Source organism: Jaculus jaculus, chromosome 19 (genome assembly GCF_020740685.1).
Source record: "Jaculus jaculus isolate mJacJac1 chromosome 19, mJacJac1.mat.Y.cur, whole genome shotgun sequence".
Lineage (NCBI taxonomy): Eukaryota > Metazoa > Chordata > Mammalia > Rodentia > Dipodidae > Jaculus > Jaculus jaculus.
In genome coordinates this window covers 44,542,974-44,563,174 of record NC_059120.1, presented here as the reverse complement: position 1 = coordinate 44,563,174, position 20,201 = coordinate 44,542,974, and the positions used below count along the sequence as shown (strand labels likewise).

At 41.2% G+C, this 20,201-nt stretch overlaps 1 protein-coding gene across 3 annotated transcripts in view; it reads left to right on the top strand.

Moving 5' to 3' along the window:
• The window catches only part of Gpsm2 (G protein signaling modulator 2), a 52,191-nt gene that overhangs the window by 20,241 nt on the left and 11,749 nt on the right, over positions 1 to 20,201 (top strand). For all 3 annotated transcript variants that reach the window (XM_004659054.2, XM_045138501.1, XM_045138500.1), the window contains 10 exons: positions 1,297 to 1,518; positions 2,133 to 2,268; positions 3,207 to 3,349; positions 4,062 to 4,185; positions 4,296 to 4,411; positions 4,619 to 4,774; positions 7,671 to 7,779; positions 9,640 to 9,769; positions 14,140 to 14,210; positions 18,094 to 18,270. In XM_004659054.2, the coding sequence (XP_004659111.1) occupies positions 1,297 to 1,518; positions 2,133 to 2,268; positions 3,207 to 3,349; positions 4,062 to 4,185; positions 4,296 to 4,411; positions 4,619 to 4,774; positions 7,671 to 7,779; positions 9,640 to 9,769; positions 14,140 to 14,210; positions 18,094 to 18,270 (1,384 nt within the window). The remainder of the gene's footprint in view (positions 1 to 1,296; positions 1,519 to 2,132; positions 2,269 to 3,206; positions 3,350 to 4,061; positions 4,186 to 4,295; positions 4,412 to 4,618; positions 4,775 to 7,670; positions 7,780 to 9,639; positions 9,770 to 14,139; positions 14,211 to 18,093; positions 18,271 to 20,201) is intronic.

Genomic DNA, 20,201 nt, shown 5'->3' with positions numbered 1-20,201 from the left:
AGACCGTGCACGTGAAAGTACCCGCTTCACCGCTAGCTTGTGCAGCCAGCACTCTGCTCACCCTGAAGCGCTGCCTGCAGCTTTCCCTCCCGTGCTCTCAGTGGGCTGGAGAAATGGTGCCATGTCATTCTTATGAGAGAGGGAGGAAGAGGAAGAGGCAGAGACAGAAAGAGAGATTGGGTGCTCCAAGGCCTCCAGCCACCGCAAATGAACTCCAGAAGCATGTGCCACCTTGTGCCATCTGTATTTGGGTGCTGGGGAATTGAACCTTGGTCCTTAGGCTTTATAGGCAAGTGCCTTAACCACTAAGCCATCTTTCCAGCTCCATGTCATCTTTTTTTTTTAGCCATTACAAATATATCTGCTTACATTTTCTGATTTAACTGCTTTATCCTTCCATGTATTTTTTTTCTTCCCTCCTCTATCTAATTGGTTTCAACTAATGTTGAAGCACAATGTTAAATAAGGCTTACATGTATTAACTTGTTACTTTGCAGAAATCCATAAAGGGAAGGTTGAGTGGGGTAGCCAAATCCTAGAGACCTATTAATTGAATGGTCGGAGATAGGCCAAGACGCTAAGGAGCATGGGGCAGAAAGGACTTTCCAAAGCTGAGGGTTGGAGTCAGAAGAATCAGCCTTGATTTCTTTCAGATACACAGCTACTCAGTTCTGTGTTTGTTGGGATTGTCTCCTTTTTCTTTTTTTTTTTTTTTTCCTTCAGTTCAGGAACAGATTTTGAGAATTGGAATTTCTGCAGGCCTTTAACTTATTGCTTTCTAACAAAACTTGATACTTAGTTCTCTGGTAAAGTGAGCCTTGTGTATTGAGATATTTTGGTCTTCTGTTTTTGGATTCTCTGTGAGTGTGTGTGTGTGTACGCACGCATGCACATATGAGACCGGGAAGGAGCGAGGTTGGTGGAGCGGGATGCGGGACAGGTGAAGTCTGTCTACCTGGATAAAGAGAGTATTACTTACAATATCTCACCTTCCCAGGCACCGTCAGGTTTTCTTGCTAGTAAAGTGGGTTGTGCCAGAGGGGCTGTTTATAATGGGCTCCATATGAAGGAATTTGCTACTCTATATCACAGATCTTACAGACTCAGGGAAAGTTGAATAGGCAAGTTAGCTCTTGCTACAAATAACTGTTTACGGTTTGATCAATAATGTATATGTAACTTTAATAGTTGAGCATTGGTCTGTTCAAGAGCAGCCACAAAGGCTACCTTTGTGTTACCAAGTTAAAAATGCTGCAGTTGTAAAGCTATACGTGTCTGTGCTGCATAATTTTGTAGAATGGAAGCTTCTTGCCTTGAGCTGGCCTTGGAAGGGGAGCGTCTGTGTAAATCGGGAGACTGCCGCGCTGGCGTGTCGTTTTTTGAAGCTGCAGTGCAAGTTGGAACTGAAGACCTCAAAACCCTTAGTGCTATTTACAGCCAGCTGGGCAATGCTTACTTCTACCTGCATGATTACGCCAAAGCCCTGGAATACCACCACCATGATTTAACTCTTGCAAGGTAATTAACTGAGCTTTTTAATATTCTTCCTCCCTAAATTGTTGCTTTAAAAAATTTCCATCCATCTCAAATAACTAACAACACATTTAATGCATTCTAACTTAATGAACTACCCCTTGAAAATTAATCTTTAAGCTTAATGCAGAGTTTAATTGAATAGTAGTGAAATGGATATACAGATTAAATAATTGAAAATTAAATACAGAGGCAGCTGCTCACCAACTCTCACTGCCGAGTCTGCCTGTTTTTCTGAGTTCTAATTCATAACTTTTCCTTTTTTGTCCTGTTCTTTCTCTATTTTGGTTGGCTGTTAAAATCTTAAGCATGCTTGACCAGACACTTTGGGGCTCTTGAACCTTTTTCCCCCAACAAATGCCCCTTACTTTACTCAGAGAATAAGAGAAGGGTGGTGGAGAGAGCGAGAGAATGAGAATTAAATGCAATTCAGAAATGCTAAATTTCAATTTTTATTTAAAGTAGGTTCCAAGGCATTGACCTTGAAATGAGTCTTGCCTTAAATGTGTCATTTGTCCTCTAGGAAAACTGAACTCTATTTTGTATCTTAACATCTTTTATAGTTGTAACATATTTGCTTTTTAAATTTTATTTTCTAGGACTATTGGAGACCAGCTGGGGGAAGCCAAAGCTAGTGGCAATCTGGGAAACACCTTAAAAGTGCTTGGAAATTTTGATGAAGCTATAGTTTGTTGTCAGCGACACCTAGATATTTCCAGAGAACTCAATGACAAGGTAATAAGGAAACATTAGATATGACCAAATGCAAATGGTTTCATTGAAATCACTTTCTGGTTTTTTTTTTTTCTTTTAAAAAATTTACTTATTTGCAAGCAGAGAAAGTCAGAAAAAGAGACAGAGAGACAGAAAGAGACTTGACATGTTGGGGCATCCAGCCACTGCAAACAAACTCCAGCTGGACATGCCACTTTGTGCATCTGGCTTTACATGGATGCTGGGAAATTGAACCCGGGTCATTAGGCCTTGCAGGCAAGCACCATAACCACTTAGTCATCTCTTCAGCCTTCACTTTGCATTTTAATATTACTTACTCTGTAGTTTATTGTTTTTTTTTATTTTTATTTTTATTTTTTGGAATTTTGAGGTAGGGTCTTGCTCTAGCCCAGGCTGATCTGGAATTCACTATGTAGTCTCAAGCTGTCCTCAAACTCATGGCAATCCGCCTACCTCTACCTCCCAAGTGCTGGGATTAAAGGCGTGCACCACCCAGCTACTCTTTTTTTTTTTTTTTAGAGACAGAGGGGGAGAGAGAGAGAATGGGCACACCAGGGCCTCTATGCATTGCAAACCAACTCCAGATGCTTGTGCCACCATGTGCATCTACCTTATGTAAGACCTGGAGAATTGAACCTGGGTCCTTAGGTTTCATACGCATGCACCTTAACCTCTAAACCATCTCTCCAGCCCCACCCTCTGGCTACTCTTCAGCTTATCTACAAAAGAAAATGTTCATAGATAAACACATATAAAAGAAAAAGACATAATGAAGATCTTAAAGCAGAAAAGGTAAATAGTGAGAAGCCTTTAGTGAGCCCTCATTTGTTTGGTTCTTAAGAATGGCCATTGTACAGACTTTTCTTCTGGACAATAGTGTCAGAATATTACAAATATATAGGATTTCAAAATGTACACTTTGTTGATGTCTTCATCAGGTGGGTGAAGCAAGAGCGCTCTACAATCTTGGAAATGTATATCATGCCAAAGGGAAAAGCTTTGGTTGCCCTAGTCCTCAGGATGTAGGGGAATTTCCAGAAGAAGTGAGAAATGCACTACAGGCAGCCGTGGACCTCTATGAGTGAGTAGAGCTGATGTGGTCACGTAGTCTGTGAGCCTACTGTGCATTCTTTATGTAGAAGGAAGCTTGTAAACTGGTCACAGGGTTTGAAATTACAAAATAACATCCAAATTAACCATCAAAATCCATTGCTTAAATGTTAGTCTACTGGTAGTGTTTGGCAGTTTCACTTAGATTGCAGGCTAGTGCCCCATAGTGGCAAAATCAAGAAATATCAATGCTTAGTCTAACTTATTTGGAATAAATTAGTATTTGGCCTGTAGAATGTTTAACTGTTATGGTCTCTGGACAGAAACCTTCCTGAATGGAAGAATGTAAAGAATGTAAAGAATCCAGCTGTTTCTCATAACTGCCCGCCATCATAGATGTCTCTAAAATTTGTTGTACATCAGTCTGACGTGGTGGTGCACGCCTTTAATCCCAGCACTTGGGAGGCAGAGGTAGGAGGACTGCCATGAGTTTGAGGCCACTCTGAGACTACATTGTGAATTCCAGGTCAGCCTGGGCTAGAGTGAGACCCCACATCAACAAAAAACAAACAAAAATTATTGCACATTATAATAAAAAAGAATTAAATCTAGGCCTGGGCTTAGTGGTACAGTGTTTTCCTTACATGTGGGAGGTCCTGAGTTCATTCCCAGGCTGTGAAATCTATAAACCAATACATCTGTAAATCAGATGAGAACTTCTTTCTAATCTTGTCACCACTAAGGGAGAACCTGTCACTGGTAGCTGCCTTGGGTGACCGAGCAGCGCAGGGACGAGCCTTTGGAAACCTGGGCAACACACATTACCTCCTCGGCAACTTCAGAGATGCTGTCATTGCTCACGAGCAGGTAAAAACTGACCTTGGAGCCAAGTCATTTCCTCTGCCAGAGGTCTGCACAGTGAAGAGATTATCCTCAGTTTTATTGTCGCTGACTCTAATGAGAACTTTCTATTTCAGCGGCTCCTTATTGCAAAAGAGTTTGGAGATAAAGCAGCTGAAAGAAGAGCATATAGCAACCTTGGAAATGCATACGTATTTCTTGGGGAATTTGAAACTGCTTCTGAATACTACAAGTTAGTATAATATTTTGTGAATACATATAAAGTGAGTAATTATGCAGTGCTGTAAAATCATGCATAGGGGAGTATAAGCTATTAGACTCTAAAACAGACTTACTTGAAAGGCATCAGAAAGCAGCAGCCAATGAAAAACTGTTTTCTTTTATTATTATAACCCAAGCCAAAAGTAATCATCATGCGTGAGCTGATTTCTTCTTTCAGAAAGACTCTGTTGTTGGCGCGACAGCGTAAAGACCGAGCCGCAGAAGCGCAGTCTTGCTACAGCCTTGGAAACACGTACGCGTTACTTCAGGACTATGAGAAAGCCATTGACTATCACCTGAAGCACTTAGCGATGGCCCAAGAGCTAAAGGATAGGTAAGCAATGCAGCCCTTCATGTAATTAAGGTACAATGCAGACGCATTATCAGATCCCTCAAGTTTTCCCGTTGTTCCCTTCCTAGAATGTCTTTCATTAGTGTCCTCTGCATAGTCCTGAGGGTCAGCCTATGGTAAAGGGTTAGTTTAGTTCTATAGGCCTTCGAATGAGGATGAGTGCCAAGGTTACAAACTCAGCTGCCTCCCCATAAGTCCTCCTGCGTAGTAGATTAGTGTGGGCATAGTGAGGACTCAGAGATGGTGGCCAGGGCTGAGGGACAGCTGCAGCTAATTGCTGCTAGGCAGAAATGAGGGCCCTTTCTGTAGAGCCCCTCGTTTTCTCAACAGAAGTGGCAAGTCCTGTGTTAAGGATGAAATATGATTTTTAAGTGTGTTGACTAATTTGTTTGTTCTTGTTTTACTCTATGAAAAACACTTATTCCAGCATTTGGACTGCAGTGTTTGCTTTACAAGATAGATTATAGATGATTTAAAAAATTTTTTTTTGTTTATTTATTTGAGAGAGACAGAAAGAGGCAGATAGAGAGAGGGAGAGAGAATGGGCATGCCAGGGCCTCCAGCCACTGCAAACGAACTCCAGACGCATGCGCCCCCTTGTGCATCTGGCTAACGTGGGTCCTGGGGAGTCGAGCCTTGAACCGGGGTCCTTAGGCTTCACAGGCAAGCACTTAACCGCTAAGCCATCTCTCCAGCCTGATGGATGAATTTTTTTACATATGCATAGTATATGGTGTGGCATGAGTGTGTGTGGTGTATACATGTGTCACACATGTGCTCACTGGGGGCAGAGGAAAATACTGGGTGTCGCCCTCTATCACTCAGCTCTTTTTCCTTACAACTGACCCTCTCACTGATTCCAGAGTTAGCCATTTGCAAGCCCGAGTGATTTTCCATTCACTGCTTGCCACAGGACTGGGGTTACAGATGTGTGTGGCCATGACTGGCTGTTTACATGGGCTCTGGAGATTCAAACTTGGACAGTCTCAGCCCCCCTCAGGCCTTTATGCTTATACAGGATGGATACTTAGCCAGTGAGCCATTTCTCCAACCCCAGATGATAATTTTCTGTTTTTATTTTTTTTCCAAGGTAAGGTTTCATCTAGCCCGGGCTAACCTGGAACTCACTCTGTAGTCTCAGGCTGGCTTCACACTTACAGTGTTTCTCCTACCTCTGCTTCCCAAGTGCTGAGATTAAAATAGATTTTAGATTTTTTAATTCAGTGTAAAAAAGAACTTACCAGTAGAGCTGTTCAAAATGAAATAAGCTACTTAAAGAAGTAGTGGAGGGGCTGGAGAGATGGCTTAGTGGTTAAGGCATTTGCCTGCAAAACCTAAGGACCCAAGTTTGATTCCTCAGTTCCACGTAAGCCAGATGCACAAAGTGGCACATGCATCTGGCGTTCATTTGCAGTGGCTAGATGCCCTGTGTGCCCATTCTCTCTTCTGTCTCTTTCAAATAAATAAATATTTTCTTTAAAAAAAAAGAGAAGTAGTGAAGTTCTCTCTGATATTCAAAGACATACCAAATGCTTACCTGGATGAGGCTTTTATGGGAAGATAATGGGATTGTTGGAAAAAAGGACCTGTTCCTAAGATTCATTCTTTTTATATTTGTTTGCTAGAGAGAGAGAGAATATGTATGGGCATATCAGGGACTCATGCTGTTGTAAACAAACTCCAGATGCATGTATCACTTTGTGTATCTGGCTTTATGTGGCTACTGGGAAATTGAACCCAGGATGGCAGGCTTTTAAACAAGCACCTTTAACTGCTGAGTCATCTCCCCAGCGCAGGTTTATTATTCTGTAATGCACTGCACATTTTATTTATTTATTCTTTTTACTTTTCTGCACATGTGTGTATGGGTATGCCAGGGCCTCTTGCCACTATAAATGAACATACATGTTTGCACCATTTTTTGCAACTAGCTTACATGGATGGCTTTGAGAATTGAACCTCTGAGACATCTTCCCAACTCCTGCATTACATATATTGCTTAAAAGTTGTTGGTTTTTTTTCCTATGTTTTTCGAGATACAGCCTCACTCTAGCCCAGGCTGACCAGGAATTCACTCTAGTCTCAGGGTGGCCTCAAACTCACGATGATCCTCCTACCTCTGCCTGTTGAGTACTGGGATTAAAGGTGTGCTCCACCACGCCTGCTTTTTGTTTTTGTTTGTTTTTCATTAAAAGTTTAAATTTTTTTATTGTCAACTTCCATAATCATAGACAATAAAACTATGATAATTCCCTCCCCCCCCCCACTTTCCCCTTCACAACTCTACTCTCCAAAAAGTATCTTGTATTATTTGTGAGCAAAGAGAAGAGAAGGAGGGAAGGAAGGAGGGAAAGAAAAAAGAAATTATGGGTATGTTGGGGTCTCTTTCCATAACAAATGACTTGAGATACATGTGCTACTATGTGCATCTGGTTTTTTGTTGATACTGGACAATCAAATCCAGGCTGGGATGCTTTGCTAGCAAGGGCCTTTAACCACTGAGCTATCTTCCCAGTCCGTGCATTTGCATATTTTAAAGAATATTTTCCATGTTGTTTTTGCTTGTTTGTTTCAAGCCATTACACATGGCACTTTCCATGTTTTAATATATGACTCTGTGTGTGATGTGACTTGGGTATTTTCATCTTCCTGTCCAGTACCCTAGCCACAATTGCTTTATGTAAAAGGCTAAGTATAGCCTAGGACTGCATTGTGAGTTTCAGGTCAGCCTGAGCTAGAATGAGAGACCCTACCTCAAAAAGAAAAGTGACTAAATAAATCCAAAGTATGGTCTACATCTTTAATTAATGCATTTTTAAAAATTGTATACTTGGACCTCTTTTCAGATAATTGCATGTTCACTTTTATTACGTTTTAGAATTGGCGAAGGAAGAGCATGTTGGAGCTTAGGAAATGCATACATAGCTCTAGGAAATCATGATCAAGCTTTGCATTTTGCCGAAAAGCACTTGGAAATTTCAAAAGAGGTATGAGACAAAAGAACTCACTGTAATACTGCAACTTACAAATCACTGACGGGATAGGGTACCCTATTTTTCCAGCATGTTCCACATAGCTAATAATAAGTTTGATTATATATTGTTCTTTTGGCATTCATATGGCATCCTTATTTATTTATTGGCTTTTCAAGGTAGGGTTTCACTCTATCCAGCTGTCCTAGAACTCACCCTGTACTCAGGGTAGCCTCAAACTCACGGCAATCCTCCTGCTTCTACCTCCCAAGTGCTGGGATTAAAGGTGTGCGCCGCACGCCTGGCCATAGAACATTTTTAGATGTAGGTCGTATGTATGCTCATGTTGCCTTGATCTATGAAGACAAGAAGGTGAGCTGAGGTCAGCAGAAACAGTAGGATTACTAAAATATATAACCTCATTACTCTCACCTCTATGAGACATAGGTTGTATTTAAGGAAGAACTTAATTTTGGGGCTGGGGAGCTGGCTCAGCAGTTAACACTCCTTGCCACTTAAACATGAGAGCTTGGGACCATTGGATTTTAACTTCCCAGAACCCACATAAAACGTTGGGTGCGGCCAGGCATGTCTGTAACCCCAGTGTAGGGAGTGAAGACCCGGAGAATCACTGGGGCTCCCTGACTGAAAACTGTAGCTCTGAGACAAGGGATAGACTGTCTCCAGGAACTTGTGGATGAACTCTAGAGAAGGCCACCAAAGTGCTCCTTGGACCTTTACACGCATGCACATGGTACACATGCATCTGCACACACACATGCACACACTAAAAGAAGCAGTTCTTACTGTCAAAGATCAAATCCTATCGTACTTCAGCCACTTGGTGTCTATTTGCTGTGGAAACCTTTCTGGCCTTCATTTCCCTCTTCTATAAAGTGGGAATAATAATATATGCCTTGAAGTTGCTTTGATGATGAGAAATAATGTGTATATAACTACCTAGCATGATATCTAGATTAATTTAATTTTTTATTTATTTATTTGCAAGCAGAGAGAGAAAGAGAGAGAGAAGAGACAGAGAGAGAATGGGGACACCAGGGCCTGTAGCCATTGCAAACAAACTCCAGATGCATGTGCCCCTTGTGCATCTGGCTTACATGGGTCCTGGGGAATTGAATCTAGGTCCTTTGGCTTCGCAGGCAAATGCCTTAACTTCTAATCCATCTCTCCAGCCCTAGGTTAATTATTAATAGCATATAGAAATTAAGTATTTTAAATAAATTTTGTTCCTATGTTCCCAAATTGGCACAACGTAACTGTGACATTACTTAATAAAATTCTAGAAAACAAATGCTATTTAATGTTTAGAGACCTAAAGCAGAGGTAGGATTGCCATGAGTTCAAGGCCACCCTGAGGCTACATAGTGAATTCCAGGTCGGCCTGGGCTAGAGCAAGACCCTACCTCGAAAACCCAATAATAATAAAATATATATTTTAGAGAACTAAATTGAATATAATTTGCTCTCTTATTTTAGAAACTTACTTATTTTTCTGTTCTTAAATATTAATGAGTTAACTTACTTTGTTCATTCATAGTTTCATAATTCTAATACAGCCAGGCATGGTGGCACACACCTTTATCCCAGCACTCAGGAGGCAGAGGTAGGAGGATCGCCATGAGGTTGAGGCCACCCTGACACTACATAGTGAATTCCAGGTCAGCCTGAGCTACAGTGAAACCCTACCTTGGGGGAAAAAAAAAAGAAAGAAAAAGAAAAGAAAATAACCATAATACAGTAATTGTTTTTATGTCTTAATACTTAATACTTCCAGTTTTAGGATCACATTTTTAACCAATGTCTGTCATTCTTTATTTGAGTACTACTATAAAATCTAAATGCTTTTGGTTGTAGGTTGGGGATAAAAGTGGTGAGCTAACAGCCCGACTGAATCTCTCAGATCTTCAGATGGTTCTTGGTATGAGCTACAGCACAAATAATTCCATGATGTCTGAAAATATTGAAATTGATAGCAGTATAAATGGTGAGTAACAGTTTTTTCTAAAACCCAATTTTTTAATCATTAAGATGTACATTTAGAAAGAAAAAAATTTCTTTTAAATTGCTTATCATACATACTGTATCCAAAGAAAATATATAACATATTTTAAATGTGTAACCCAGGCTGGCCTCGAACTCCTGATCCTCCTGCCTCGACCTCTTCAGTAATATCCTGCTGCGTGCACTACCAAAACCAGCTATATAACATATTTTAAAATATTTATGTGAGAGGGAGAAAATGGACACACCAAGGCCTCTTGCTGCTGCAAAAGAATCCCAGTTGCATGTGCCACTTTGTGTGTCTGGCTTTATATGGGTAATGGGGAAATGAACCTCGGCCATTAGGCTTTGTAGGCAAGCGTTTTGACCATTGAGCATTTCTCCAGCCCATAACATAATATTATATATTTTTTTGTTTTATATAGTTTAGCTAACTTGTCAACACAGATTGTATTATTTTATAGTTTTATCATGAATTTAGGAATGATGAGGAAAAGAGCTTTTTTCTTTTGTAAAAATATAGTCAAACCCAAGCCAGGCGTGGTGGCACACGCCTTTAATCCCAGCACTTGGGAAGCAGAGGTAGATGGATTGCCATGAGTTCGAGGCCACCCTGAGACTACATAGTGAATTCCAGGTCAGCCTGGGCTAGAGTGAGACCCTACCTCAAAGGGGAAAAAAAAAAAAGTATATTTGTATGTACATACACACACACACACACACACACACACATATATACATATATATATATATGCACACACACACACATACATACATACATACATACACACACACATACATACATACATACACACACACACACATATATACATATATATATATGTATATATATATATATACACACACACACACATACATACATACATACATACACACACACATACATACATACATACATACACACACACACACACATATATATACATATATATATGTATATATATATATACACACACACACACATACATACATACATACATACACACACACACACATACACACATACACGCACGCACACATGCATACATACATACATAGTCAAACCCTATCTCTAAGTTCACTCATAGATCTAATACATAACAGGCTAGAGCTACAACATTGTATTGCTTACTTTATATTTCAAGTAATTCATAGATCGGATTTTTAGTCAGCTCTTTTTTGCCCAATTTACTTCCAAGGTAAAATCTCTTGGAAAGCTGAGAAAACCTTCTTCTGTATTGACTTACCATTTGTAAAATGTGGTTCTTAAGCTTGAAAAATTCTCAGTCTGAAAAACATTATTGACATAAATATTTTTAAATTCAAAATTGGTCAAAAATTAGCTTTTGTGGGCTGGAGAGATGGCTTAGCAGTTAAGGCATTTGCCTGCAAAGCTTAAGGACCTTGGTTCGATTCTCCAGTACCCATGTAAGCCAGATGCACAAGGAGGTACATGCATCTGGAGTGTGCAGTGGCTGGAGGCCCTGGCACACCCAACCTCTCTTTCTACCTACCCCTCTCTCTTGCTCTCTCTCTCTCAAATAAATAAATAATATTTTTTTTTAAAAATTAGCTTTTGCCCTTCTACTTTTCTCTTAAACCTGTATGGAGAAAAGGAAGGAGGAAAGAAATTACTGACCAGTCATCTGATTGATGAGCTTTCTGAAGTGTGGTTTCTGTAGTACATTGCAGCTGTGTGCTTTGGAATTAGAGAAAGTAAGGTTTTCCAGTGTTTACCTTTGGACTAGGTCGTATTGTGAGAATTCTCGTCTTTTACAACTCACTTGCCCTCATGAGCTCCTCTAGCTCAAGACCCATCCCAAGATGTCCTTTTTACTCCAACTCCTTCCTGAGCGCACTGTGCCCTGGCTTCATTGTGACAATGACACCATGTTTTGAGGTCATCAGAAACCGTTTTACCGGACCATTTTACCACACACACTGGCCAGTATTTAGATGCTAGCTTCTTTGGTTCTCGGCAGTATGTACTGCGTCTGATCACTCCCGTCTCGGAGCTCGTCCTCGGTCGCAGGGCGACACTGCCTGCCCGCTCTCACAGTCGTCCTCCCGCCGTCATTGTCACGCTCTAAGTGTGCGCCGCTCGCCGCTCAGATCTTGAACCTCCTCCTTCCCTTCCTGTCCTCTCTATTCCCTGTACACATTCTGTCCTCTTCCTTCCTGTTCCGTGCCCCAGGCCAGTGCTTCCAGTAGAACCTTCTGTGGCTTCTTGCATCTGTGCTCCCCAGTGACATGGCCATAAGGCACATGTGGCTGTTGAGCGTTGTTAGTGTGACCCATGTAAGAGAGGGAGTGAATGCTGTTATTTAACTTGAATGAGTTAAAAATAAAGAGCTGTATGTCACCACATGTGGACAGCCCAGCGTCGAGATGAGCTCAGCCAGCTGCTGGGCTTTTATGCTATGTTAAAGATTTCATGTTTCCAGCCATAACTTCTTTCTTAGGTTTGAGGCACATACATTTGAAACACAACCTGTACCCCCCAAACACACTCTTCTTCCATCTAGTTCATCTCAAGAAAGAGTACCATCACTCACTCAAATGATCAGGCCAAAGGTTCTTATGCCCTTTCTTCTGCTCACTTCTGTATCCAGGCTAACTAACCAAAAGGAAGTTGGCATAGCTGTGTTAATTAATACCAGATAAAATATACTTTTAAGACCAAGGTTCCATGGGTGGGCATGTGATCAGTGATAGAATGCTTGTCTAGTGTGTGCCCAGCTCTAGAATGTGTCTCTGGCACTGGGAGATGAGGTGGGGAGCGCAAGGAGGAAGAGGGAAAAAGAATGCTGTGGCTGTCAGAGGATAACCTCAGAATGTTGGGCATCCCCTTCTCCCTTGCTTGAGACAGCGTCTGTCTTGTTGTTTTGCAGTTGGGAAGGCCAAACTAACAGGCCAGAAGTTTCACAGTTCTCTTAACTCCACCTCCCATTGCTATAGGCACATTGCATGCACCAGTTTACATCTGGCTTACTTGGGTACTGAGGATCTGAACTCTGGTCAGCAGGCTTCCACAGCAAGCAGTTTTAACCACTGAGCAATCCTCACAGCCATGGAACAGGGAACTTATGTATAAAGGGACTTGGCAAGGTGGGTTAGTGGATTGGTCATATTTGTTACACTGGATCATAAGTATTCCTTATGCTTTTTTTGGGGGGGTGAGGCAGGGTCTCACTCTAGCCCAGGCTGATCTGGAATTCACTGTGTAGACTTGGGTCAGGGTGGCCTGGAACTCACAGAGAACCCCCACCTCTGTCTGCCTCCCAAGTGCTGGGATTAAAGGCATGCACCACTGCGCCCCGCTGAACTTTGATCTCCCTGCCTCAGCCTCTTGAGGCATGTCCCACCATGTTTAGCTATATTATGCCTTATTTTAAAATATTTTATTTATTTATTTACAAGCAAAAGGAGAATGGACACACCAGGGTCTCTATCCACTGCAAACGAACTCCAGATGCTTGAGTCACTTTGTGCATCTGGTTTTACATGGGTATTGGGAAATCAAACTTAGGTCGTTAGATTTTATGGGCAAGTGCATTAACTACTGAGCAATCTCTCCAGCCCTATACTATGCCTTTTAAAAACTACTATCTAGGGCTGGAGAGGTAGGTCAATGGTTAAGGCACTTGCCTGCAAAATCTAACAACCTGGGTTCAATTCCCCAGTACTCATGTAAAGCCAGATACGTAAGGTGGTACATGGGTCTACGTTTGCAGTGGCTGGAAACCCTATAATATCCATTCTCTTTGTCTGTCTCTGTCTCTTTCTCTCTGCTTATAAATAAATAAAATTGAAGGTCTTTTCCATATGCTTTTAAATTTTTTATTTGATACTCTTTTATCCCCAAGCCCCTGCTCCTGTTACCCTGGGCACTCTCCTCATTGATGCTATGCTATTCACCATGGGGTGTGAAGGGCTCAGTCAGTCACTGTGGGGTAGCGGGGGAGGTTGGGGGGGCATGTCTCAGAGTATTCCTACCCACTCTGTGGATCTCCATATGCTTTTAATTGCTTAAACCACTCTAAGATTTGTTTTTTGGTTTTTTTTTTTTTTAATGTGGTATGGATAGTATAAAAGTAGTTTTTCTAAAATGCCTTTTCTAAATTAAAGGGTAATGTTAGTAACCAATGATTGCAACAAAAATGTAGCTTCTTATATCAAAGCATTTTAGGGGAACTGTATATTTTTATGTAATGTGGAAAATAACCCTTTTAAAAATACATGTGGTTCCTTTCATAAGGTTTGTGAATCAGACTTTAGAACTGAATAAAGTGATGCTTGGTTTGTGTCTTAAGGGCTCCCTAGTTAACTTAAGTTAAATTTATTTTCACAAAGGTGCACGCCCCAAGTTGGGACGGCGACTCAGTATGGAAAATATGGAGCTTATGAAGTTAACACCAGAAAAGGTTGGCTTTTTTTATACTTTAAATTTCATGCAATATTACAATGTTTTAGTAACTTTTAACTTCATTGAGTTAAGAAACCTTGTCCTAGGTGGATATCACACAAAATTTTTCCTTTGAAAAGAATCCATACAAAAAGCACGCGTCCAGCAGGCTGCCATGTGTTTAATGAACGGATGTAGGAAACACTTCCAGAAGGGCACACGAGAAACTCGGCACTGATGACTTGAAGGAGGATTGGGTATCTGGGCTGGCTAGAAATTCTTTATAAGCCATTTTGAATGGTTCGAATATTTCACCACATAAACAAAAAAATTTTGAGTTGAAATACCAGGAAGATTTTAAAAAGAGGGGGTGAGGACTCTTTTTAAAAATCTAACTACACAGCAACATTATTGCTAAGATGAAGTTTATGATCAAGAAGAGAATAGTGATTCTAGCTACAGTTTTGTGAAGCATTTTTTTTTCTTTTAGTTTTTTTTGAGTTTTTCGAGGTAGGGTTTCACTCTAGCCCAGGCTGACCTGGAATTCACTATATAGTCTAGGGTGGCCTCAAACTCACAGTGATCCTCCTACCTCTGCCTTCCAATTGTGAAGCAGTTTTTAAACTGAAACTGCAAAGGTACTTTAAGAAAAAGTTTTATGTATTTACTAGAGAGACAGAGAGAGAGAGTGGGCATACCAGGGCCTCTAGCTAAACTGCAAACAAATTCCAGACACATGTGCCACCTTGTGCATCTGGCTTACTTGGGATCTGGGGACTCAAACCTGGGTTCATAGGTTTCTCAGACAAGAACCTTAACCACTAAGCCATCTCTCCAGCCCAAGGAAAGGTACTTTTTATTCAGGATAGAACCTTCCTAGGCTATCTGGTTGCTTTCTTTTAAATTTAAATTAAAAAAAATTTTAATTAAATTTAATTAAAAAAAAAAACATTTTTATTGCTGAGCATGGTGGCACTTACCTTTAATCCCAGCACTCGGGAGTCAGAGATAGGAGGATCACCAGGAGTTCAAGCCCACATAATGAATTCCAGGTCAGCCTGGACCAGAGTGAAACCCTACCTTGAAAAACTAAAAAAAAAATAAATAAATAAATCTTGTCTCTCAAATAAAAATAGAGAGAGAGAGAGAATGTCAGAATGTGCACACCAGGGACTCTAGCCACTGCAAATGAATTCCAGATGCATGTGCCGCCTTGTGCATCTGACTTGGATCCTGAGGAATAAAACCTGGGTCCTTTGGCTTTGCATGCAAGTTCATCAGCCATCTCACAATGTGAGACCTTGTCATCTTCCTACTCCCGCAAAAATATCTATAGTAAATTTTACAGAAAACTGATCAGACTCAACCCTGTAATCCTCCAAGAGCCAAGTTTTATCTCTTATTTTAATTTTTTTTAGAGGAATTAGTTTTTATTTTGGTCCCTTTTCTTCATAATAAACATACTGAAGAGTCAATTATTTCATGACTCAACAAAGGTATAGAACTAGGGACACTGGAATAAAATGCTTCCTGGGGAGAGTAAAAGGAGAAGGAACTTTGAGACTTGAATGTCTGACGCTGGATGTGTGAAATACTTTTCCTACTCTTCCGTCTGATCACATGTCGCTGCCTGTAGAACAGTTGGTTTAGGGCATGTAGCACAGTGGTAGAGCATATGCTTAGTGCGTGCTAGAGACCCTGGGTCCAACCCCCAGTGTGGCCCCTCAAGGCCTATAAAACAACAAGAACAAAAGAATTCTTAGGCTGGAGAGATGGCTCAGCAGTTAGGCTTTGCAAGCAAATGTCTTAAACAGCCTGGTTTTGAGTCCCTAGTACCCATGAAAAGCCAGATGCACTAAGTAGCACATTGTCTGGAATTCATGTGCAGTGGCAAGAGGCCCTGGAGCACCCATACTTACTCACTTTCTGCCTTTTTCTATCTCAAATAAATAAATATTAAAAAATTATTCATTAGAAATAACCTTCCTTTATCATTTTTCCACTTATCTATTTTTTAAATATATTTTTTAATTTATTTGAGAAAGAGGCAGAGAGAGAGAGAGAATGGGCACGCCAGGGCCTCCAGCCACCACATACAATCTCCAGATGCATGTGCCATTTTGTGCATCTGGCTTGCTTGGGCCCTGGAGAATTGAACCAGGATCCTTTGACTTTGTGGACAAACGCCTTAACCGCTAAGCCTCTTCTCCAGCCTCTGTCTGTCTATCTATCTATTTACATGTGTGTGTGGGGGGGAGACATCAGGACCTCTTGCCACTACATAGAAACACCAGACACTTGAGCCAGTTTTTGCATCCAGCTCACATGGGTGACTTGGGAGTTGAACCCTGGGTTGATAGAGATTTGTGTATCTTGATTAGGGTCAGTGTTGCATGGCTTCCAACTATACATTTAATATTTGTGCTTTTGACTGCACGATTTGGAAAAAGTGCCTACTGTAACTGCTCGTGATTACGTAGCACAGACCTTTAGAATTAACTTGCAAACTCCTGACAGTGTTAAAGCTGCAAAATGTCCCAGTCAGTACTGCATGCTTCCCGTCACACTCACTAAGTGTTTGTTGAAACCAGATCAACTTTGTTTTTTGGTTATTGTTACTCAGACAGGGTTTTGCTAATGTAGCCCAGGCTGACCTTAAATTTATAATTCTGGGGCTGGAGAAATGGCTTAGCGGTTAAGTGCTTGCCTGTGAAGCCTAACGACCCTGGTTCGAGGCTCAATTCCCCAGGACCCACGTTAGCCAGATGCACAAGGGGCGCACGTTTCTGCAGTTTGTTTGCAGCGGCTGGAGGCCCTGTGAGCCCATTCTCTCTCTCTCTCTCTCTCTCTCTCTCTCTCTCTGCCTTTCTCTGTCACTCTCAAGTAAATAAATAAAAAATAAACAAAAAGAAATGTTTAAAAAATTTATAATTCTGCCTCAGTCTCCTGAGAAGCTGGGATTACAGGCACATACCACTGTGCCTGACTCAACCCAGATTCCACCAAATGGTTTTGTCTGTTGATAATTTATGTGATATATATTAGTGAAAACAGTATGGCTTTATCAACAAAGAAATTACTTGTACTATTTTGTGTCCTTATTCTTTTTTTTTTTTTTTTTCAAGGTAGGGTCTCACTAGCCCAGGCTGACCTGGAATTTACTATGTAGTCTCAGGGTGGCCTCGAACTCACCGTGATCCTCCCACCTCTGCCTCCCAAGTGCTGGAATTAAAGGCGTGCGCCACCACGCCCGGCAGTATGTCTTTATTCTTAATGTTGAGTTTCTTTTTGTTTTTCAGACAGTATCTCAGGTAACCCAGGCTGACATCAAATTCCTGATTCTCCTGCCTCCACCTTCCAAGTATTGGGATTACAGACATGCACCACTATGCCCAGCTTTCCTTAGGTTCTTAAAAGCTCCCACAGTATGTGCCTCATAAGCTCTTAAATATGCTGAAAAACAGGGTTCATTAAGAGATCTACTTGGAAGGCAGAGGCAGGAGGTCCTCAGTCAGTGCCAGACTGCTATGTAGTGGTCCCAGGCCAGCTTAGGCTGCATCGGTGAGACTCACTCAAACAAACAAAACCAAACCAGAGAGATGTAAGATTTTGCTTTTTTTTGTTGTTTGTTTTTTTGTTGTTGCTTTGTTTTGTTTTCTGAGGTAGGGTCTCATTCTAGTCCAGGCTGACTTGGAATTCATTGTATGGTCTTAGGGTGGGCTTGAACTCATGGCGATCTTCCTACCTCTGCCTCTCGAGTGCTGGGATTAAAGGCGTGCGTCACTATTGCCCCAGCTACTCCTCCAATCTTAATAGTCAGTGAGAAAAGATGTCAGGTTAATTTCATAGACAACCTGAGTTGGGGTTTCTTCATGTCTTGTTTTCTATGTATAATTTTGTAGGTACCAAATTGGAACAGTGAAATTCTTGCTAAACAAAAGCCTCTTTTTGCCAAACCTTCTGCAAAGCTACTGTTTGTCAACAGATTGAAAGGGAAAAAATATAAATCCAGTACCTCCACCAAAGTCCTCCAAGACGCCAGTAATTCCATTGACCACCGGATTCCAAATTCTCAAAGGGTATGTTTATTTTGAGTATGTACTTATTTTAGCTTTCTAAAATATCTATTTATACTATGTTTTTGATAATTTATACACTTAATATAAAAATGTTCTTCAGCCAGGCGTGGTGGCGCACACCTTTAATTCCAGCACTCAGGAAGCAGAGGTAGGAGGATCACCATGAGTTCAAGGCCACCCTGAGACTACAGAGTGAATTCCAGGTCAACCTGGACTATACTGAACCCCTACCTCAAAAAAAAAAAAAAGTTCTTCAAAGAACTTGTCCATATTTCCCTGGCTTTTCTTATTCACAGCTAGAAACAGGAATCACTCTGTCTCTATCATTCTGGAATCATTGTTTTGGACAATAATTGTTACTTTGTGTTTCAAGTCACTCTTGTTTGCAGAAGTACTGTTTATTTCACTGCAGTTTCTCCCAGTAAGATGAACTCATCTTCAAAGCTAGAGCAAATTGAATGCAGATGTTCAGGGATTGTTTTGGTGGCAGTGGTGCTAGATTCAGTGGGAATTGAAGCCAGTGGTGGTTCAAGGATTTATAGATAAATGCTAGTTTAGAATGAAAAGCATCTACCAGCATCAACTTCTACTAAACATGCTAACTGAAACCAAGTCTGTAATTACAGAATTTAAAACTTTAGCCATCTCTCTAGCCCTTCGTTAGCAGTTAAGGCACTTACCTGCAAAACCTAAGGACTCATGTTTGACTCTCCAGGTCCCACGTAAACCAGATGCACAGTGACACGAGCATGCAAGGTTGCACATGTGCACAAGGGGGCGCACGTGTGTAGAGTGTGTTTGCAGTGGCTGAAGGCCCTGGCATGCCAATTCTCTTTCTCATTCTCACATTAAGGGGGTGGGGGGAGGCAGTTTGTTGGGCTTGCCTCAAAAAAAAAAAAAAGTATTTATTTAACATGTGGACTAAAAGTGCCATGACTTACTGATCATTATCAAGACAATCTCTAAGATAGCTACCTATGTCCTGCTAAGAGGGTCAAAATAAGTCACAAAAAAAATGTACTTCATCAAGTCCCATTTTCAGCCAATGGAAACCTTTGAAAAATTTTTTTCCTTTCTTTTTTTCGAGGTAGAGGTTCAGTATAGTCCAAGCTGACCTGGAATTCACTGACCTGTAGTCTCAGAGTGGCCTCGAACTCATGGTGATCCTCCTACCTCTGCCTCCCAAGTGCTGGGATTAACCACTCCTGGCTTGAAAAAATTGTAATTACAAATTTTGTTGGTCCTGTTGTCAGAATTCCATTGATATCTGTACACATTTGTGGTGTCCTTTCCTTGATTTTCCTTGACTTTAAAATATATATATATAATTTGCTAGGCATGGTGGTGCACACTGTTAGTCCCAGCACTCAGGAAGCACAGCTAGGAGAATTGCTACGAGTTCAAGGCCAGCCTGGGAGTAGAGTGAGTTCCAGGTCAGCCTGGGCTACAGTGAAACCCTACCTCAAAAAAACAATTATTTGCTTGGTTGAGAGAATGAGAGAAAATGGATGCACCAGGGTGGCCTCCGGCCACTGCAAACAAACTCCAGACACATGTGCCACCTTGTGCATCTGGCTTACATGGGTACTGATAAGCCATCTCTACAACCCTTCCTTGAATTTTTGACTATCAAAAAGAAAACTTGGGACAGGCATGGTAGTGCATGCCTTTAATCCCAGCACTTGGGAGGCAGAGGTGGCAGGATCGCCATGAGTTCGAGGCCACCCTGAGACTACATAGTGAATTCCAGGTCAGTCTGGGCCAGAGTGAGACCCTACCTCGAAAAACCAAAAAAAAAAAAGAAAGAAAAGAAAAGAAAGAAAACTTGGGCTGGAGAGATGGCTTAGCAATTAAGGCACTTGCCTAAGAAGCCTAGGAATGCATGTGCAAATCTCCAAGCCCCACATAAGCCAGATAGTGATGTAAGTGTG